Source organism: Diprion similis, chromosome 13 (genome assembly GCF_021155765.1).
Source record: "Diprion similis isolate iyDipSimi1 chromosome 13, iyDipSimi1.1, whole genome shotgun sequence".
Classification (NCBI taxonomy): domain Eukaryota; kingdom Metazoa; phylum Arthropoda; class Insecta; order Hymenoptera; family Diprionidae; genus Diprion; species Diprion similis.
In genome coordinates, this window is record NC_060117.1 from 3,300,001 (window position 1) to 3,323,182 (window position 23,182).

Sequence of the window (23,182 nt, forward strand, 5' to 3'; positions counted from 1 at the left end):
GCGATGAATATTTTTCTAGGAAATTAAAAGATCTATAAAAAAGGTTTTCTGTGATTTTTTCGTAAATCTACTCGTTCAAAAGTCATTCAAATTTGACAATTTTTTTTTTTTTTTTTTTCCTCATTTCCATTTCCACTATGAAATAATGATCGAAAAATGAAAGATATACAATATTTCTGAAAGTTCACGTTACCTTCCTTACCGAAACATCGAACGTTTCCCGAAAAAATAAATTTTCTAACGTAAACTATCGTACAAAATTCATATTTTCATCAACGTTTGAACGATTGGATTTGAGAAAAAATCGCTGCAGACCTTTTTTCTAAATCTTTTAATTACCTAAAAAATTATGTATCGTTCTTTACCGATACGCCAATCCGTTGTTGAGCAATAAAATTCCAAATAAGAAAAAAAAATCAAAAAAATTCCCGCGCTAGTGAAAAAAAATTTGAAAAAAAAAAAAAAAAAATCGCCGATTCGTATTTAAAAAATCCGGTTTTTTTTTTTTCAAAGGGCTTACTATCATCGCCTGCTTTACACGCACGTTACACAATAACAATTTCCGTCACTCGCGACGCTTTTTTTTTAGATAAGATCACGTTTAAATCCAAGATCGTTAAGTTCGGGCAGCTGTAAAAATAAGAGAAGAGTATCAAGGTGCTGATATTGTATAACAGATGTTGTATTATTCCGCGAGTTCGTGTAACGTTGAGGAAATGTCACGTTTGCGAAAAACACGTGTTGAAGTTTTTTAATTAATTTATTTCTTTTTATTTTGCTTTCGATTTTTTCAAACGTTTTTTTATCCACGCTTCAATTTATAACGTTTCGAAAAATCCTGTTTTTCAAATACCGAATCGTACAAAGATACATTCGAACTTTGTGATATTTTTAAACGCTTTATAATATATTATAGATACGTACACGTAACGGTGAACAAAGTTTTTTTTCCTTTTGGTTTTCTTTTTTTCTTTTATTCACGTCAAATTTCAAACATTGTTTATCCATCTTCAAACGGAATTTGTTGAAGCTTTGATAATGAAAAATCGGATCTTCGGTGCATATTTTGTTCTTTGTATTTATTTATTTATCTTTTTTGCTTGTTTCAAACATCAACAAGATTATTATGCGTATTTTCAGTTTTAAAGATTACAGAAATTAATAAGACTAGTAATAAAGTGTTATGAAAATTTCTATACGGTTTTAGTTATACATACACATTAAATTATTGAAACGTCGAAATCGTGAAATATCATAATAATTATAAAAACAGTCTGGCATAGCCTGTCACGTTATTTTTCTTATTCTTTCGTATTTTTGTCACACCTTTTTACACTTCATCGTCACTTGTGTAAATACGTACAAAGTGATAAAGATAGAAAGTAGAAATTGGTTGTTTCGTTTTTTTTTATATTTTGTTTAAAAAAAAAAAAAGCTTCGTTAACAGATTGCCTAGCGCCATTTTTGTACAGACTTTTGACGGCGTATTTTTGTTCGTGAAAAATATTATGGATACGCACATACAGTATGATAATGAGTATAGATCTATGTGTGATCGATAAAGTCTGCCAGGCCTGAACAGAGAAACCGCTGTTCAAATATGTGAATTTGAAAAAAAAAAAAAGAAAAAAGAAGAAGATATCAACCAACAAACAAACAAAGAAAAAAAGAACAAAGTCGAACGAAACGAATCTTGAATAATTGTAAGCGGTTTAACAGGTTGTCAGCAATAATATAAAAATTGGCAAAATAATTCGTGGAATAATAATATTAATAATAATAATAATAATAATATATACGTATCATATAATATTATTTTTCGACCGTGAATCTTGTGCATATAAATAATCTATCGGAATATAATTTTATCTCTTGTACCGATTAATGTGTTGTAAAAGGAATTAATTCAAAAGTACAAGTAAAATTAGCCGAAAAACAAAAACAAATAAATACAAATTTAATCTATCATAAGATTTTTTTGTAACTGAAACTGATTTCTTGAATAATATTTTTTTTTTCTTCTTTTTTCTTTTTATTAACAAATTATTCTTGTTGGTTGTTTTATTCTCCTTTCTAACTAGCGACGTTAATTTTTACTCATTTTTTTTTTTTTTTTTTTATTATAATTTAATTATTCTCTTTCAAACCTGTTGCTCAATATTATTTAAATTTTTTTTACTTCTTGATCCGTTAGTTTGACGAAATAGACGCGCGATGCGATTTTTCAAAAAACTTTTATACGTAAGATAATTATGTAAAAATAATTCCACACCGTTGCATAACGTTCGCTTTTACCTCGACTGGATTTACCAACTATATTAAGCAACTTAGTGTGGAAAATTTCCGGCAAAAAGATCCTGTGACTTTCACTATTCTTCCGGATTAATTATCCTTTAAACTTGCATGAAAACAAGTCAATTCTAATTAAATATGATTCTAGTCTCGATATTACGGGAGACAATTTCACGAAGAAAGAAATTTTCTGCCAAATTTTTATTCTTTTTTGTTTTTTCTTAAATGGCCTCACGTAAATCCGAAAATAACTTTTCGAACGAACTCATGAATATGTGAAAGACGATTGAAGGTAACTTTAAAATTTTTATACGTGTGAAACGAAGTCGCGAGTAAAAAATAAATTAAAAAAAAAAAAAACTGTGTCGATGTAAGTTGATTGAAAGGATTTAGCATCAATTCACGAACTCAAAAAACTGACAAATTTTTTCAAACATCACGTAAAATTGATTAGAATAAATTGTTTCAGAGTGAGAAAATTTTTCACTTTTTAACAAAACTTTTGATCATTTTGAAGAAATTGGCAACGAAAAATCGTTAACTAATCCGTTTTTTTTTCTTTTTCTTTTTTTTATTCTTCATGACGTAATTAAAATAGTATTTCAGTGAAAATTAATTCTCATTATTTTAACAGATCTTCACATTTTCTGGCCTGTATAGTCCGTCCGTCCCGACAAACTTTCGCGATGATTTCGAACATGAGTTGAATGAAAAAACTTCACTGACTATGATTTTCTCGAATAATTCTAATATTACTTGATTTTTCACCAATCCATTGGTTGAATTATGTTGTTCCTTGACTAAAAAAAATTCAGATCTAATTTTTTTGACCACCGACTTCCTCGAGTTGTGTTTTCAGCGTGTTGTCACGTGACCGATTAAAGAGTATTCACGCGAATCCATTTCAGTCCTTCTCAAGACTTCAGATTGATTCGAAATATTTGGTAAAATGATCGTGCCACTGTCAAAAAGTACTCTCTGGCAAGCTGATGCTAAATAAATATCGTACAGATTTTTCATCGATTTATTTAATCGCGAGGTGGGCTTTGAGGTTATATTTTGCCATTCGTATTCAATGATCGTTAATTCGTACGATAATTCAACAGTCTTAATACTTAATCAAACCCCTGTACTTTCAAACATCGAAACAATAAATTGTAAACAAAAAACTTGTCATGAAATCTATATTTCAAAAATCATTAAATCCGTCACGTGACACGTGCACGCTGGAAACGAGTACGGAAAAAAAAAATTGCAGGTCTGAATGAAGAAGATGAAAAAAAAAAAAAACGAAAAGGAAGTAAAAAAAAAAAAACAGATTTTTTTGTTATTCCATATCACAGCAGCACCCTAATTCGGTCTTTCTCTCTCGCCCGCAGGGTATAATTTTATCGTCATTCTACTGGGGCTACGTTATAACGCATCTACCGGGTGGTCAGTTGGCCGAACGTTTCGGCGGAAAGTACACCCTGGGCCTTGGTATCCTGTCGACGGCTATATTCACCCTGATAACACCAGTGGTGGTTGAAGCATTCGATGCGACGGGCCTGATAGTACTTCGGTTCCTGATGGGTCTGGGCGAGGGCACGACCTTCCCGGCGTTGAATTCCCTGATTTCAAAATGGGCGCCGCCGAACGAGCGATCGAAGATCGGTTCACTGATCCTTGCGGGCGCACAGATCGGCACCGTCGTGGCCAACGGGCTGTCCGGAGTGCTTTTGGAGTACTCTTCGCTCGGCTGGCGATCGGTTTTCTACGTCTTTGGCTCGATCGGCGTCGCATGGTTCATTATCTTCGTACTTGTCTGCTACAGCAGCCCGGACGATCACCCGTTCGTCTCTGACCGCGAGAAGAAGTACCTCCACGACAACATGCACCAGCACACCCACAAGAAGTTCCCACCCACACCGTGGCGCCACTTGTTAAAATCGGTACCGCTATGGGCGCTAGTCGCAGCCTCGGTCGGTCACGACTGGGGCTTTTTCACGATGGTTACCGACCTCCCAAAGTACATGAGCGGTGTGCTGAAGTTCTCGATAAAGACGAACGGCCTCCTTACCGCTCTGCCATACCTCTGCATGTGGTGCGTCAGCATCGGTTCGTCCTGGCTTGCCGACTGGATGATAAACGCCCGGATAATGACCAGGACCAATGTCAGGAAGATGTTCACCACCATTGCCTCCGTTGGACCGGCCTGCTTTCTCATTGCAGCTTCGTATGCCGGATGCGATCGATACGTCGTCGTGACACTCTTCACCGTGGGAATGGCATTGATGGGAACCTTCTACCCCGGGATGAGGGTCAACTCTCTCGACCTGAGTCCGAACTACTCCGGAACCGTCATGGCCATTGTGAACGGGACTGGCGCCCTCTCTGGGATCATTACTCCCTACATCGTCGGCGTTTTGACGCCAAATCAGACCGTAAACGAGTGGAGACTCGTCTTCTGGATCATATTTGGCGTCTTTATCGTCACCAATACCGCTTTTCTGTTCTTTGCGAGTGGCGAGGTTCAGTACTGGAATGATCCCGAATTTCTTCTCAGGGATAACGAGGCGAGGAAAAATAAAACCGCAGGTGACGCTGCTGCTGCCGAACGCGGGAAAAGTGATGTCAAAACATGAAAAATTATCCAACGACGAATTTAAAGGCTTGGAACAAGTGTTTTTTTTTTTTTTGTTATTTTTTATTTTTTTTTTTTACCCTGCACGATGATTCATTTCTATCTAACGATCATCGCGTTTTAGGCGAAAAAAGTATGATTATGATGATTAATCAAGAGAGTGAAATTTTGAATTGAAAAATTTCGTAGCAGTTCTTTAAATCGGTTCTTATCAATAGTTATTTTAATATCGTATTTTTTTTTTTTTTTTTTTGCCAACAGGCAAGAAATTTTTCTTCCATTCGTTAGCTTACGCTGCATAAATTATATCAGGACAGGAATTTATCGATAGGTAAACAAAGAGTTTTGTTATTAAATAATATGAACTATTTTTAAGCTAGTCATTGAGGAAAAATGTTGAACGTTCGTCATTCAATTGTACATATGTATGCATAAATATATATATATAATGTAACGTAAGGGTAAATCCAAAAGGTATAAATATTCTTACTATTTTCACCCCATTTTAGTCACATAATAGTGAATCGATCATCCAACATCCATATAAATGTATCCAATCCATATTATAAATTTTCTCACCAACTTCTCCATAATTCCATTCTATATACATGTATTACGTTACGTATAAGTTTAATAATATTCTGCAATTTTGGTATTATGATAAAAAAAAAAAAAAAAAGATAAATAAATAAATAAATAAACAAACAAATAAAAGACCAGAATAAACGATTTTACGTAAAAATACACCAAGTGAATATAAATTTATATGTAAATGTATAAACACGCGAAGAGAATGAAGAAGTATCGAAATATAGAATTTAAAAAAAAAAAAAATACACTTGAGGTCATATTATATGCATGAAGTTTGCAATACTTCGTATAATTGTTCAAATAATATGTTCAAGAATGTTGCAAAAAATACAGAATATTAATTTTTTTAATTGCCACGTTCGTTATTAGCGAGAAGAGATTAGAAGAAAAAAAACTGTAAATACATTTTTATTACAAATAACGTTTGCGAGATATACGACGAAGAAAAACTTGTTCCCGTTAATTTTATTCTCGAAATAATTCTTCGTGATGGGGGATAATTTTTTTTTTTCTCTCGATATTTACCTCGATTCAAAAGATTTCACCGTAGCGCCGATTTGCGATCGGTAATAAAAAGATTCAAGATAAAATTTATATCTCAGCTTGATTATACGGTAGTTGAATTTTTTTTTTTTTTTTTTCTTTCACTTTTTACGTTATGATGTAACAAAAACCGATAACCGGTATGAATAATATTTACAATCTTTTCGAGTATCGTTATATAACAGATGCTAGCCGAAGAGCTTTAAGGATTACGATAGATGATTCTATTTACCTACAGCCGATAACTTGATGATCTAGTTTAATTTATGATTTTTACAATACAATTTATCCGTACACATCGATAAAACAGGATGTCGTTTTCATTCGCAGGAAATTATCTGGCCGGAAAAGTGCAGGAAAAAAGGAAAAAAAAAAAAAAGAAAAGAAAGAACAGAGACGAAACGAAATATAAACGATCGGAAAAAAAAAACAATCATGTAAAGATAATCTTTTTGCATTCCAATTGTAATGTTGAAATAAGAAATTAATAAGCAATAATTGAATCGTTGAATTTAATGAGATTTAGAAAAAATTCTTGAAAATATTGACAATTTAATAACAATCGAAGTATTTCTTTGAAGCATTTTATTTATTATCATATGAATATTCTCTAACGATGCATAGTTTTATTCTCGCGAATTGAATTTATTTATGAAAAAATTTAATATGGAGAAAAACTTGATTGAGATCAGATCTCTTTTTATAACTAAATAAGGCGGTAAAAATAAATTAGAGGATGGGACGTGAGTGGCGACAGATCTCGAAGAACAAACAATAATTAATGGTCGTCACGTGGTGCCTTGCAGTACTTGTATATTTTATATATATATATATACATACAAGTAGATGCAAAGGAGGGGGGGGGGGGGGGAGGGAGGGAGATACGAGATTCAGGAAATAGTCGAAGTAGTAAAATTAGTTAAGAACAGCTCTGGCTAATTGGAATTTTTACTGTATACACACACCGAGGCATGTATGGGGCATTCCACGAAGTAACGATCAAGATCTGAAATCGATCTTTCCGATTTACTTCAAACGTTTTCCCCTGTAAGTACCGGTGAAAAAACAAAGCCATGATTTTTTAAAAATTTTTTTCCAATTATAGCTATTCTTTGATATGACTATCTCAAAAACAAGCATTTTGAAAAATCTGAAAAAGTTGAGGAAATCCTCGGGGAAATATGAAAAAATTTTAGTAGCCCTATTCAAAAATAGAGATTACATCACAGCGAGAGGAAATTTGAAAAAATTATTTTTCCATAAAGTTGGATTTTGAAAATAATGAAAATTTCACAAATTATCTTTAGAATTTTCATTATTTTTGAAATCCGACTTTTACTGTCATGAAATCTATATCTTCGAATAGGACTAGAAAATTTTGTCATATTTTCCTAGGATTACCTGAATTTCTTCATATTTTCGAAAATGACCGCTTTTAAGATGTTAATATCTCAGTTACTCGTCATTGAAAATTAAAAAAAAAAAAAAAAAGAATCATGGCTTTGTTTTTCGACCAGTACCTTCACAGAAAAAAAGTTTAAAGTAAATCGGAAATATTATTTTCCGATCTCGATCGATACTTTGTGGAATGCCCCATATGCAGTGCTGTTATCTAGTATTACGCAGCTCCCTGCACTCGAGTCGCGCTCCGTAATTCAGATGCAATCTTAATAATATTTATGATTTTCAATCTAAGATGTATATATCCAAAGTCTTGAAACCCTGAGGCTTTATCAAATGTTTCAATATCTCTGATATTGTCATTGCTAATTTTATTATCAGATATAGATACATATACATATATATATACGTATACGACGTATACTCGTAGATTGGTCACTTATCAAATTATTATATTCGTAAGATATGGAGTTGATATCACGATTTCCTTCTTTTCTTGTTTTTTTTTTTCTTCAAACTCTCTTCGAGTAAGTTTTATTTTAATTTTTTTGCAAAACTTCTGGAAATTTTTTTTTACAGCTTTAGATTTTGCACGCCAATTTTACCAGCGTTAAGCCACGGTCATCTCAAAATCGTTTCATGGTTTTTTCTGGATTTTTTTAGAATTTTTTCAGATTTAAAAAAATTGGGATTTTCAATCGACTTCAAATATTTGTAAAAAATTCACGGTTGTTGAGAAAAAAAAAAAAAAAAAAAAAATTTCAACAGAATTGACATCGCTTTTTTTTACCGAGTAGAATGTTAGAAAAAAAAACAAACATGAAATCATTTTGAGATACATAAATAAATAAATAGATATATACATATATATATTACATAATTTATATAGATATGAATTGGGTGGATAATTTTTTTATAAAAAAATTTCCAAGGAATACGATCTAATTCTGTAGGCTGCCTTGAACTAAATAATTTCACATGTATGTGTATAATGTATACATCCGTGTTTGCCAAAACAATTTGACAAAAACGGTGCGGTTATAACGAACAAACGTTTTTCCCCCAGTATAGACAATGTCCTTGACTAATCTACTAGTCACTGCTGTTGTTTCCCCAGTTTTTAAAAACCGCAAAATGATAAATAAATGAAACTTCAAAGAGTGCACAATTTTTTCAGTTGCATTGTATTTTCAAATTTCTTTTTTTTTTTTTTAAGAGAGAGAGAGAGAGAGAGAGAAAAGTCGTTGCACTTCGTAGATTTAATTTTATCGCAACGGATGTAGCTGTTAGAAAACGTTTCAACAATGACTCTTGAAATGCACGAACTATTTTGTCATACTGGCGTGATAACGACGAAGACTGTTGTTAACTATTACGAAAACCTCGAGATTTTTGTTTACATATTTTATCTAAGGTATTTTCAACCCAGTTTTAATACTGTGTTGCGTATATATATATATATATATATATGTATGTATATGCACAAAAGCAAGTCATGACACTATTCACGATCACAAAGTCGTAGTTTTTCTCTTTTTTCACTCTCTTTTTCCGGGTCAATACTTGGAATGACTTAGCAACAATTGGTAAGAGAATTATTCCACTGGTCCGATTAGATAGTAGATTCGATTCCACAGTTTTAAGAATAAATGATAATAGTTAAATGGCTCTGTTCAAGTTTACATGTAAAAAAAAATTTTCCATCCTAGGGTTAAAAAAATTAAAAATATTGTCGAATAACGTTTAATTTGAAAATTGGTCAAAGGGTCCAGCCTAGGATATATTGAAAATTCGAAACAAGTGATGAGAATTTTTAAAGGGACACTGAACAAGCGATTAATTGAGACAGAAACTGAATATAACGAGAAAAAAAAAAAAAAAAAAAAAAAAAAAAAAAAAAAAAAAAAACGAGGAAGAAAGAAAAAAAAACGAACAAATGACAGGTGTAAAGAAATTATTCTTTGACGCAGAAACGTGAAACATAACGCATTTAAATTCCGCCCAAGGAACAAACAGTTCTTTGAATTGCGTTGATACGAGGAGCTAGACAATGAGATAGAAAACGATAATAGCAAGACAATTGGTTTTAAAATCGGTTTTAAATTGTTTCGACGTATGAATTTTTCGCATCGGTTTAAAAACCTTGTCAATGGTTAGAAATTTTTCTAATTATAAAACAGATTATATGAAAGATGATGATGATGATGATGAAGTCGATCGACACGCGTCAGTGAATAAAGCCCGAATTAAAGATGCAGGAATCCTTGAATCGGCGGTGATGTTGAGCAGCCAAAATGAAATGTATGTCACCTCGAATGGAGCGACAATATCTTGCGTTTATTATATGAACGATAATTACCGAAAGGTGTGCCGAAGCGAAACCGTTTTCGGATAACTTATATTGTATTGTAGGCGAGGCGAGGAGAGGCCGGAAATCGGCACCGATAGACCGGATCGGGATATGCATATACCAAACCGAGAAACTCACGTGAGAAGCCCTCCAGTCGTTAAACAGTTCCGGAATCATCGACTTGGGGTCGTTACCCACGTCTTGCGATACGCGATCGATCCGAAATTCGATACCGATCTTTGATTTAAAATTTATTCAACGCCGGGCGGTCAGTGTGGCGATGCGCATCAAAGTGCAGATCGAAAAATGCAGATCGAGTTGATGATACCTCCCCATATATGGGCGATGTTAAAATCTGGCTGTAAGTAACGATTTTCTTATCATTTCTTTATATTATCATTTTTTTATACTTGCCGATTTTCATCACCGGAAGAGAATCGGCGCCGATCTGAAAAATGTTTCGACGATTTTTTGTTGAATACCAACATTTTTGTCCGAATGATCGGTTCATCATTCGATACCGATCTTTGATTTAAAATTGATTTAACGCCGGGCGGTCAGTGTGGGGATTCGGATCAAAGTGCAGATTGAAAAATGCAGATCGAGTTGATAATACCCCCCCATATGTGGGCGATGTTAAAATTTGGCTGTAAGTACCGATTTTCTTATCATTTCTTTATTTATCTCAAAGATATCGGTAACAAGTTACGCGATGATTGAGAAAAGTTTTTTCTCACGATCATGACGCTTTTTATCACCCGCCGATTTTTATCACCGGAAGAGAGTCGGCGCCGATCTGAAAAGCGTTCCGACAATTTTTGTGCCGATGATCGATTTATCATTGTTCCGGAAACTTGTCGGAAGTATTTGAATTTCATTCGATTTTAGTGATCTCGATGATTTATTTGATATTGGTGATATTTTTTTTGGTAAGAAGCAATGAAAATCAAGCGTGAAATTTTGCGTAAAAAATCGCGATGACAATTCATACGAATTTCATGAATTTACGTCCGATTTTAGTGAGAGAAACGTCGCGTGTAATATCAGTGGATTCTACAATTTGAAAAAAAAAATGTACAACAATTTTCAGGTAAGTCGTAAAATACCAGCAAAAACCTTGTATTAAGTTTCTGTGCAATTGTAAAAAAATTTTTGATACAATTCTGTAAAAAAACATTTATAAAATTAAATTGCAATTCTTTGGAAATTTTGGAACATAATTTTATAGCAATTATTGGTAATAAATATTCTCTGTTATCTGCGAATAATTGACGATGGTTGAAATTTGTGAGTTTTTTTTTTTTTTTTTTTTTTTTTAGACAACCTAGAATATTGCATTCAGATTTCTGTACATACGAAGTCTGTAAAATCTTTTTCGAATTGATGATAGAATTGCGAAATATGGTTCGGAGGATGTTTGAGTCCTTCAAATTGAAATTTTCCGACGCATGGATAATAGAAATTCACTACACAAATCCATTCCAAATCTCTTTGGGATCAGTCTGGCACTGAAATCTACTATATTCCTTGGATTCTCGAATGAACTCAAAACGCGATTCCGAATTCTCATCAAATAATATTAGAGTTTTCTAAATCCATAAGAATTTGGGATTAATTCCAAAAGCAATTCCAAATTCTCAATAAATGATAGTGAAATTGTCTAAATCCATAAGAATTTGGAATAAATTCGAAATTGCAATTCCGAATTCTCATTAAATGATGATAGAATTTTCGAAATCCATAAGAATTTGAGATAAATTTCAAATGCTATTCCATATATTCTAATCGAATATTACTGTAATCCTCTGAATTCCTGTAAAATTTTTACTAGAATTCCAACGCCATTAAAAATTCCAATCGAATGATTTTCAAATTCTCTAAACACAGTCTAAAATTTGGAAATCATTCGAAATATTCACAAATGGAAATGGAATCGTTGGTAATTCAAAATTCTCTGAGAATATTCTCAAATGGGTGATATATCAAAATTTGAAAGATTCGAAAACAAAGTAACGAAAAATTAATTATCCGCAATCTATTCGATAATCAAAAGTGCCAGTGATGTGAGTAATCGTTCTAACCACTGACACTTTCAAAAATCAATATTTCGAACAATTTCGTCTTTCGTTACTCAACTTTGGGTAAAATTTGAAATTCCGATAAATCGATCATTCGAAATATTGACCCTTCCAAGCATCGACCCTCACTCGATATTTGGATAACTTCGCACACCGCCGACACGCAGTTGGATAGGTAAAACGTTGTTCCAGATGACAGCCCGCGGTGTCCTCGGCCGATATATAATGAGAATTATAAAATGCGGTCCGATATCACCGGCTCAAGATTAGACGATCGTATAGTTTGCCAACGCAGACAACGATCCGACGATCGGATCTAAACATCTTTATTACAGTTCTTAACGATCCAGAATGCTGATGTTAGCTCACTGCAACCTCTGTCATGCACGATGTGCGATTGCACAAGAGGCTGTGTAGTCTGGCTAATAATTGAGAATCAAACTGCTCTCCTCACATTACATTCAGATCCTTACAACCGATTACTAGCAGGTGTATAGCAAAGCGTGTAAGAAGCATAATAGACTTTGAAAAATCCTTGCTTTCTTGCTTTTCTGGAGAACTGATTTATCGACAATGATCATCGATTGCGTTTTTCATTTCCTTATATTTTGTTAAAAACTTTTTTCTCATTCTGTTTTCTGTCTGTCTATACACGTGATCTCTGATATCTTGAAACAAAATGCATCGTTGCAGTGTTGTGTTCGTTTTTATTGTTGTTGTTGTTGTTGACTGCCTGCGATAGATACCTTGGCCTGATCCATCTGTATATACCCGAGATTTTATCTATCAAAGTTTCTTTAGAAGTTATAATTAATTCTTCTCCTCGTCTTTCAGTCCGATTCCATTATCTTGATAACGTCATTATATTTCGTTTGTCAGATGATGAGAGAAAATGGAATTCTTTCTTTGCTTTGCTGGAATGACGATGATGAGGGTGGGTGGGGGGGGGGGGGGGGGATGCTGTAAAATTGCTAACTTCTATGCACCGTCGCATAAAAAGTTGTCGATATATATACTTGATGGGCATGTATGTGTAGAGCTTGCCAAGTGAATGGTTCAGAGCCCGCGTCATTAGCTGGCGCGAATCGCTAGTATATACCTGGCTATTCGAATGCCATTATTTCGAAGGTGGCTAAGCGCGCATAACACGGTGCACAGACGAAGGAGCCGGTGTGCATTGTAACTCCGAAGAGACAACTCGGCTGCACAGATAACAAGACGCCGTCGAGGAACGATGATCAATTAGTCGTGCCAGTCGTTAGTCATTCATTGTCGGTGAATTCCATTCCATTCCATTTTTTTCCATTTCATTCCATTCCATTCCATTCCATAGTGTGCAAAATTTGACTGAACGAACAGAGGAGAAAAAGAACAGACGAAGAAAGAGAGAGAGAGAGAGAGAGGGAGAGGAGAATTGAATACACCCTGGGGGTGTCGACATAGGAATGTTGTCTTTTTGGAAGGCCTGTTGTAAGTAACGTTACTGTCATACTTTGTTCATGTTATGTAGTGTTAATTATACGTGGTGAGAAGGTGTAGTGCATTTTTTAATTTCTAAAAAAAGTGAAAAAAAAAAAAAATCAGCATTCATTTTTCTAACATCTGAATCGACGACACAATTCCAAGGATGTTTGTGAGTTCATTTTGCACGCGAAAAAAAGCATTTCCGCAAATTATTGACTTCTATTTCGACTACCATACACTGCAGAAATTTTGAAAAAACAAAAAAATCCTTATTGCATTATTCGAGACACGTGCAGGTAGTTTTCGCAAGAGGCGTCGACGTGGTCGAAAAAAAAAAAAAAAAACGAAAAAAGTCGATGACAAGGTCGATGACTAAGATAATTCTATGAAAAATGTCACGTATTTTGTTATTACGCAGCGCAATATTTCCGGGGTTGAAATTACCTAATCGTGACATTGCCTCGAGCCGTTTCATTAAACAAGTTTTTCCTGCATGTCTGACAATCAGTAGCATTAAAGGAACGTGTGTTAGCATTGATAGATGCTAAAGACGGTCGAAGCAACGCCGAGCATTCCATAACTACAGACGTAACTGCCGATTGGTTGATGACCAATCATCGTAACCGATAGTTTGCACCGATGACGATACTTGTAAAATTTTTGCTGAACACTTATTACAGGCGCTCCGATTCAGCAGCGATGGGTATTCGCTGTGATGGGATTCTTCGGAATCATGAATGCCTACACGATGAGAACATGCTTGTCTCTTGCCATAACCGAGATGGTGAACAAAACGAAAAACGTCCATGCCGTCATAAGTGACGACTTCGTCTGCCCGTCGAGCAACGCAACTTCCGTTACCAACAGTCCCAAGGGAACCTATGATTGGGATGAATCGTTGCAGGTGAGAGAACGAGACCCTTTTTTCTCCCAACTTTCGGTGGTCTTCAAGTCCATGGTCAACCATTTTTGTATCGGTGTTTTGCCCTTTCCATCTATAAGGAGTCGAGGACTTGGTGCCAAAGGAAAAGCTTCGCGTTACTGTTTTGCAGTTTTTACACCAAAACCGAATCGGTTTCTTATCCTGTTCAAATACACTCGAATTATAGGTTTATCCAGCAACTTTGCAAACCAATCAGAATGCTTTGATGGTAGGAAGTGTTGCGAATGGAAATGTGAAAAGTTACATGATAGCCCTCCTGGTAAAATCAGCAAGGTTGCAATTCAGAAATTCAAAATGTAAACCAAAATCAAAGTGCACAAAAGTCGACTTCGAATTTATCATCCATCATTTAAGGATGAGAAGGTTTAATCGGTTCTACTAGTTATACATTCTTAACCAAAAGTGAGTCCCGTCGATGATATTGAACACTTTGTGATAAAATGCAAATCGGTAAAAAATCGGCAAAAATAAAAACGGTAAGAAAGTTATATTTGAATATTAATGCCTAAAAGTTATCGATAAATTGTTTAAACAAAGCATTGGAATTTGTCATGTGCAATAAATTCGTTGGTTTCTCTGAATACACATAAATTTTTTTAATAATTTTCTCATTATTTTCAAATTTTCGTATTCAAAAATCAGTGAGGACTACGTTTACAAAACTATTCGTTCATTGCCCTGTAAACTCGTTAACTGTAACGTGCAACGTTTTTACGAAAACGTACCAAAAATTCACGATTTTTCTTCCATTTTTCCAAAGATTCAAATCTTCGACAACGGAAATTTCAAAACAATGAAAAAAATTCTTCAAAAATTCGTGTATATCGACCAAAATCCACGAATTCATTTCACACGACAGGAAAAAAAAAACACCATTCCCTAAAAATGTGTTAAAGTATGTTTTTTTTTTTTTTTTAAAACAATTCATCAATAACTCTTGATCATTATTAATTGCGATCCATTTTTCAACCGATCTGAACCATATCACAAAGTGTTCAAAATGCTTCTGGTCGAGAATGCATAGCCAATCCACCCATATCCTTAATTCAACAGGATATTAATTGTTTCACTCAACAGGGTCTGATCCTGTCAAGTTTCTACTGGGGCTACGTTTTGACTCACATACCGGGTGGCGTGATGTCGGAGAAATTCGGCGGCAAGTATTCACTGGGTCTCGGAATCCTGTCTACGGGAATCCTGACACTACTGACACCAGTGGCGGTAGAATCGGGAGGAGCGCCTGCCTTGATAGTCCTTCGTTTCTTCATGGGTCTGGGCGAGGGCACGACATTTCCGGCAGTTAACGCTCTGCTTGCCCAATGGACGCCACCGTCGGAGCGTTCGAAGATCGGAGCGATGGTGTTCGCTGGTGCCCAGATCGGTACTGTAGTGGCGAACGCTTTGTCCGGTGTCTTGTTGCGATATTCGCCGCTGGGGTGGCGCTCGGTCTTCTACGTTTTTGGCTCGCTCGGCGTCGCTTGGTTCGTGGTCTTCGGGGTCGTCTGCTACAGCAACCCGGACGAGCACCCATTCATATCTGACAAGGAGAAGAAGTACCTCCACGAGGCAATGGCGGCACATACTCACCGTCGCATTCCACCGACCCCATGGCGCCACATCCTAACTTCCGGGCCGCTCTGGGCTCTGGTGATAACCCAAATCGGTCACGACTGGGGCTTCTTCACGATGGTGACTGACCTCCCAAAGTACATGAGCAGTGTTCTGAAGTTTTCGATAGCCTCGAACGGACTCCTAACCGCACTTCCATACCTCTGCATGTGGTTCGTCAGCATCGCTTCGTCCTGGCTTGCCGATTGGATGATAAACTCCGGGCTGACATCTCGTGGCACAACGAGAAAGCTCTTCACCACTGTCGCCTCGATCGGACCGGCCATATTTTTGGTAGCTGCATCGTACGCCGGGTGCGACAGCGTCCTCGTCGTCGTTCTCTTCACCGTCGGAATGGCGCTGATGGGCACCTTTTACCCGGGTATGAAGGTCAACGCGCTCGATCTAAGTCCCAACTACTCGGGCACGCTTATGGGACTTGTTAACGGAATTGGCGCCCTCTCGGGTATCGTCACGCCTTATCTAGTTGGCGTTTTGACACCTCATCAAACCGTCAGCGAGTGGAGACTCGTCTTCTGGATCGTTGCCGCCATTTTTGTTGTCACCAATCTTGTCTACGTGTTCTTAGCTAGCGGTGATGTCCAGTTTTGGAACGACCCGGAATTCCTGGCGAAGGAACAAGCGGAACGGAACACTGGAACAAGGGATTCCCCAAAAACTATCTACACTACCAACTAACAACAAAAATCTTCGCACTTAATCGCGATCAACTCTCTCGCTCTCTCTTTTTACCCAATTTCATTATCTCTCTTTGTTATAATCGAAGATGACGGTGCATTAGTTTTAAATAATACTTTAGTTTATACCCATAAACTTCCTTCCAGATAGCCAAAGACTGAAACGTTTTCAAAATTATGTTTCACATATTTTGGATATAAAGTTGTGGCCATGAAATGACAGGGCCAAAGAAAGTCACTTTCGACATTTTAAGTTTCATGCTGTCTGAATTCTCAGTCTTTACATGACTATTTTTCGTAATCTCTATAATTCGACTGACAATTTGTCATACATCGCCATTTATATTATAATCGAAGATACCGTACGTGGTGTCATTTTTCTGATTTCAAATTTCACCGCATCGTTCAACCAATCTCACAAAGAAAAACTCTATTTCATATTTCCTTTTAAAACTTGTATAAAAGCTTTATTATATTCAAAAATATTCGGCAATATTGTAGCAAAAGCGATCAATACAATTGCTTTATCGTGGAATGGCGTCTATCACCGTACAATACGCATTCGTTACTACAATAATTTTTTTTTTTTTTCTTCTTAAATTTAGGTCAATGGTATAAGTGAGATATATAAGATTGGATACAAGTGTACAAGCTACGAAATATCGTGCAAGTAAAAACAAGCTCTGTGACACACATGTACAAAACCAAAAATGTAGAACATTAAAAGTGAAATTCCAGAATCCATTTCCACAAAAAAAAAAAAAAATTAGACCTCACAACTGTTAAAACGTGTAAATCATATCCACCCTTGTGCATGAATATGGTTGGATTCCCATGAGGTGTATAGTTTAATCGTAGATCCAAATTTGCCAACTGATCTAAAGACTCACTTTTTAAATTGCTAGTAGAAGATAGTCATCGGCGATCTTGAGTACCTCGACATAATACCACGTGATGGATAATATGACATCTTAATACCTGTTGGCAACAACTTGCGTCACTGTGAATATTTAAAAAAAATTGTTGGCTCGTATTTCCTAGTTTTCGAATTCTATTCTTCGTGTACTAGGAGGTGAGTCTCTTTAAAAACATTTGCGGAATTCTGGATTTCCTAATCGTTAGCGTGATAAAACTACTCAACGTTTCGTTTTCACGTACCAAATAACACCAAGTATATACATTCCACGGTACGAAACTGTTCACACACCGTGTATAACGAGCACTGAGCAAATATACGAATGATTCCTAGACGGTGTTAAAAATCCGATCAATAATTTTCTATCGCGATCCAACATATAGAGTAAAAAATGATCGAAGATTAAGCTGAACTCTCGCCAATAAATAGTTGTAAAAATTAGTATCTCTGTAAGACCTGCTGACTAGAAACAGTTTCACAATAATATGATAAGCTTTCGAAACAAGTGGAAAAAAAAAAAATAATAATTGACTTACCGATCATAGACGTTCACTCAAAATTCGATAATTTTTATAGAACTTGACAAAGGCTTACAAAATAATGGTAAAAATCATCGAAATCTCTCGTCTCTACCTCCAACGAACTTCACACTCGGTTTTCCTCGATCTCATAAATAGTCGAATAGCGAGTTTGAGGCTAAGGCCTACGAAGAAGCGGCTCCAGAGATTACGGGATTCGGTGATAGGACACAGGCGGCGCTTTCCTCCTCGAAGTATGTCAACGAAGAAGAAGGGGAATCGTGGCGAGCATATAACAAGGACCCCGAACGTCTATCATCAGGTGAAACGGTTAATCAAACACAACGCAGGCGAGAAGCAGATTGATATCTCCTGGCTTCTGTCCCCTCTGATGAGCTCCTTGAGCACCGGAGTTTCGTTATCGTCGAGCAAACAGGGTAATATAAGAGGCAATAAAGGCGATGGTGGAGCGCTCAGTCAGTCGAGTGTAACGCGGCAGGCCTCTGAGAAGGAGGAGAAGAAGAGGCGACCAACGGGCGTGGAGAACCCGGAAGTGGAACTGGAGACCGGAAACTGAGGTGAAGTTTCGTCATCCGGCGACTTACGTCTGTGTGAAAATCAGGGCATCGAACGTTCGCCAAGAGGATGAAGATCTTGATCGGTTGGAAGGCGTGCTGTGAGTGAAGAACGATAAACAAACGATAGATTTTAGTTCAGATTTGGAATTAGTTTTGTCAAATCAATTCGCTGATTTTTATTCGCCTCGTCGGATCGTGGATCGCGATTTTTTCCATTTTACTACGCCGAATGGCCTTAGAATTCGAAAGTATGCCAACTTTGAATAAAAATCGCTAATATTATTGCGAGTTACGATACGTGTGTTCGACATTCTTCGATAGACGGTCGGTTGAAGAGGTTTCGCAATGTTTTTATTCGTCGACCTCTTGTCGTCTATTCAAAGACTCGCGAATCCCCGCCAGTCTAGGCTTGTTCGGTAATAGTTGTGAGACTTCGACGATAAGTGCAACATAAATATTAAAATTCAATGCCACCGATAAGACAAAAGATAATAATTCAGTTTGAGGAATTGTAACCTGTGTCAGTTAATTACGAGAACCGGGAACGACTTTCGCGGTCATAACAGGTACGACATAACGTATTTCGAATAGATAACGATATACAGAATAAACGTTGAAACCGAGGATAGAAAAGTGGTTACCTAATCGTTTGGCATAACTTTGACGTTGAGAAACAAACAGAAATCGTAGATACCTTAAATTATTCTTAGCTATTGAAAATCGTCGTTAGTTGAAACTATTTTTTTAGTTGATCCTGGAAACTTTTTTTCGAAATTCGTATCCTATGATTATCCGTGCAAAATCAAACCAATTATTTTGGTAAATCATGATGATATTTTCGCAATCTTTTCTCTAAGAGTTGATGTTGTTTCCCACAAAGAGATAAAGGGAAAAAGTTTTTGGTGAAAAGAATTTTCCGTGAATAAAATTTCGCCGCCGTTTTTGGATTCTAGACGTACACATAGATACGTGGATTCTGACCGATTCAAGGTCACCGGAGTTGTCTGCTACCATCTATTGAACCCGCGTAGCAGACGACAACGGTGGCGTTGAATCGGTTAGAATTCACCTCGGGAGGCGTACAATCCAGAAATTGGAGTGTTAACCGGTTTTTTGACGAATTTAATTTTTCGCAATGATCGTTACTGTTATATCTATTTTTAAAAAGGCGCTCCGGTATCGCAAAGATGGGTATTTGCGCTAATGGGATTTCTGGCAATAACCAATGCCTACGCGATGAGGATATGCTTGTCATTGGCCATAACGGAAATGGTGGTGAGCGAGGATTCCGGCGACGATACAACGGTCGACGAAACGCTTTGTCCTGCCGATAACACGACGTCGACGTCAACCAGCAATTCAGCCGGGACCTACGATTGGGATGAATCACTGCAGGCAAGAGATGATATTTTTTTTTTTGAGAATATTTCTGATCGCCAATATTCAAAATGATATATTTAGATTTTCATACTTCTAACACGCTTGAAGAGACAATATTTACAGGGTATGACAGGTTTTATCTTTCCAGCAAGTTCGAAATTGCGATATTCCCAGAATATTTCGATTCTTACATTTGAGTAAGATCTTTAAAATTGAAATATTTCCAGAATATTCAGACTTGCGTGTTCCAAAGACACATGGTTTTCCAATACTCCCGAGATAGTCAGATCCCCATATTCCAAACATGTTAGATACTGCACTCATTTCGCAATATTGAGATAAGATGTTCAAAATTGAAATATTCCCAGAATATTTTGATTTTTATATTTCAAACATGTTTGAAATTGCAATATTCCTACAATCTTCAAATTTCCTGCGTGCATCAAACCTGTTCGGAATTACAATATCCTTAGAATGTTCAGATTTGTACGTTAACAACACGTTTGAAATTGGAATATTCCCAGAAAACTCTCATTTCCACATATTAAACATGTTTGACATAGCAAATTCTCAAAACATTCAGATTTCAATGTTCCCAGCGCGCATCAAATTGTAATATTCCTAGAATATTTAGTTTTCCATCTTCCAGACACAAATGAAACTCCAATCTTCCCTAGATACTCAGATTCCCATATTCCAAACATGTCAGATGCTGCAATAATTTCGAAATATTGAGACAACCACGTTTCAACATGTTTGAAACTGAACTAGTTCCATTATACTCAAATTCTCAGGGTCCATTCGTAACTTTGAAATGGCAATACGTCCATAATCCTCAACCTTCCACATTCCTAACCCGTTCCTTACACCACGCATACCCAACGATCCGAAGTCGAATCCTTTCCCTCCCACCAATCACATCCATGATCTAAAAATAAGCTAGACGTCAGAATATAACGACTCGTCCTACTCCCCAGGGTATCATCCTGTCGGCGTTCTTCTGGGGTTACATAGTGACGCACATCCCAGGTGGAATGCTGGCGGACAAATTCGGTGGTAAATACACCTTGGGTTTGGGCATCCTGTCCACGGGAATCTTCACCCTCTTAACACCCCTAGCTGTGGAATGGGGTGGTTCGACGGCTCTGATAGTCCTGCGCTTCCTCATGGGCCTCGGCGAAGGCACGACCTTTCCGGCACTGAACGCGATGCTGGCGCACTGGAGTCCGCCGACGGAGAGGTCGAGGATCGGTTCGCTCGTCTTCGCCGGGGCTCAGATTGGAACGGTGTTCGCCAACGCGGTGTCGGGGAACCTGCTCCACTACTCGCCTATCGGCTGGCCATCCGTTTTCTATCTTTTCGGGGCGATCGGGGTTCTCTGGTTCCTGGTCTTCGTCCTGGTCTGCTTTAACACACCGGACCAGCACCCGTACATATCGGATAAGGAGAAGAACTTCCTTACCGACTCGACCAGCGAACACACTCACAAAAAAATCCCACCGCCCCCCTGGAGGCACATTCTCAAGTCCGTGCCCCTCTGGGCCCTTGTGGCAGCCCAGATCGGGCATGACTGGGGCCTCTTTACGATGGTCACTGACCTCCCGCTCTACATGAGCAACGTCCTCCACTTCTCCATCAAGTCCAACGGCTACCTTTCAGCTCTGCCTTACGTCGCCATGTGGCTGGCCAGCTTGGCCTGCTCACCGGTCGCCGACTGGCTTATAAACAGTGGTAGAATGTCGAGGACCAACGTCAGGAAGCTCTTCACCACCACAGGGTCGATGGGTCCGGCGATATTCATCATCGCTGCCTCCTACGCCGGGTGTGATCGCGTTTTGGTCGTCACTCTGTTCACCATAGGAATGGGATTCATGGGTTCCTACTACCCGGGAATGAAGGTCAACTCGCTCGACCTGACGCCCAACTACTCGGGAACCATAATGGCTATAGTCAACGGGATCGGCGCGATTTCTGGTATCATAACGCCGTATCTAGTCGGGGTTTTGACGCCGAACGAGACGGTCGCTGAGTGGAGACTCGTTTTCTGGATCGTATTCGCCGTGTTCACCCTCACCAACATCATATACCTTATCTACGCAAGCGGTGAGGTACAGTATTGGAACGACCCCAACTTCCTGATACGGGAACAAGAGGAACGAAAGAATAAGGCGGCCGGTGAGAAGAAGGAGAAGTCGAAGAAAGAAGTTACGTGACCGGCCTCGATCTCGCACCTTCGCAGTCCTCTTCGTCATTTCGAAAGCTAGTCATGATACCTGGTCAAGAACTGATTGCACCACATTCCACTATATAATCCTCATTCGATTTCATCTGTGTATAGACATCCACACGTATGGTTGTTCAGAATTCGTAACAATTCATCCTTGGTTGTTTTTGTAAGAAGAAAAGAAAAAGAAAGTAATATCGTCGCTTGTAGTATGCATTCATGAAAATAACTATACCGACGACACTGGCAGCGATTTTACATCCGCAAACAGAATTTTAACTACGGCTAGTCGCGACAATTAAGGTGATCTTGGAATTCAGCACCCAATGACGTATTTATTTATCTGATGCTGGCTACCAGTTGTCACCGTTAACTGATTTCGTGTATACCTGCTTTATCTGCTACATATCGTTTAATTTTCGTTGTTATGCTATCGCCAATCGATTGGCCCTCGCGTGTCAGAACACAATCGATACCTAGATCGCTTTTAATACGCAGATGAAGATAATGTTATACAGTAACTACACGTTTCGATAAGAAAATTTATCGCCAATCGTTAACCGGCAGCTGTCATCGGGTCTGCATCGGCAATCAATATTGACGAATAATAACATCTTTCGTATTATCCGATTGCAAAAATTGATAGAGGTTTTACAAACGTTGATGTTTATATGCCTTGACAAATGGCCGAACCAACGGCTCTTTTGGGCCTAAAAGTGATCTTACAAGACAAATTCTGTTCAACTTTTCTCATTGAAGTAATGTTTAAGTTTCCAATGGTGGATTGAATGCACTGATAATTAGCTGGATCGATTTTTCCTCTATTGAAAATGTCCGGACGATGATATTCAAACCAGAGAAAATCTCTGTCTGTGACAATTCAGGGGAAAGTCGAGTAAAATAGGGACGTTAGGTGGGAAAGAATCGATATAATTTGAACAAGAAAATTTTGAATATTTTATCATCGGACCAAAA

At 37.3% G+C, this 23,182-nt stretch overlaps 2 protein-coding genes across 5 annotated transcripts in view; both read left to right on the forward strand.

Moving 5' to 3' along the window:
• The window catches only part of LOC124414271 (putative inorganic phosphate cotransporter), a 25,363-nt gene extending 8,035 nt beyond the window's left edge, over nucleotides 1–17,328 (forward strand). For 2 of the 4 annotated variants that reach the window (XM_046895289.1, XM_046895291.1), the window contains exon 3: nucleotides 3,672–4,932. In XM_046895289.1, coding sequence (XP_046751245.1) covers nucleotides 3,672–4,916 — 1,245 coding nt within the window. In that variant the 3' untranslated portion in view covers nucleotides 4,917–4,932. Of the gene's footprint in view, nucleotides 1–3,671; nucleotides 4,933–13,257; nucleotides 13,349–14,022; nucleotides 14,247–15,362 lie in introns of those variants that run through there. The other 2 variants (XM_046895292.1, XM_046895290.1) reach the window with 2 other exon arrangements.
• A 1,268-nt stretch (nucleotides 17,329–18,596) lies between these two features.
• LOC124414142 (putative inorganic phosphate cotransporter) lies at nucleotides 18,597–22,384 on the forward strand. Its single transcript, XM_046895087.1, has 3 exons — nucleotides 18,597–18,701; nucleotides 19,772–19,998; nucleotides 20,961–22,384. The coding sequence occupies exons 1-3, from the start codon at nucleotides 18,671–18,673 to the stop codon at nucleotides 22,194–22,196; spliced, it is 1,494 nt and encodes a 497-aa protein (XP_046751043.1). The 5' UTR covers nucleotides 18,597–18,670; the 3' UTR covers nucleotides 22,197–22,384.
• Nucleotides 22,385–23,182: the final 798 nt, after the last annotated feature.

What these genes read in the sequence shown, in the direction of transcription:
- LOC124414142 (XM_046895087.1), top strand. Translation starts at nt 18,671, where the DNA reads ATGAAGATCTTGATCGGTTGGAAGGCGTGCT. An exon ending in GATCGGTTGGAAGGCGTGCT is followed by an intron (nt 18,702 to 19,771) that starts GTGAGTGAAGAA and finishes ATTTTTAAAAAG; the next exon opens with GCGCTCCGGTATCGCAAAGA. An exon ending in ATTGGGATGAATCACTGCAG is followed by an intron (nt 19,999 to 20,960) that starts GCAAGAGATGAT and finishes CCTACTCCCCAG; the next exon opens with GGTATCATCCTGTCGGCGTT.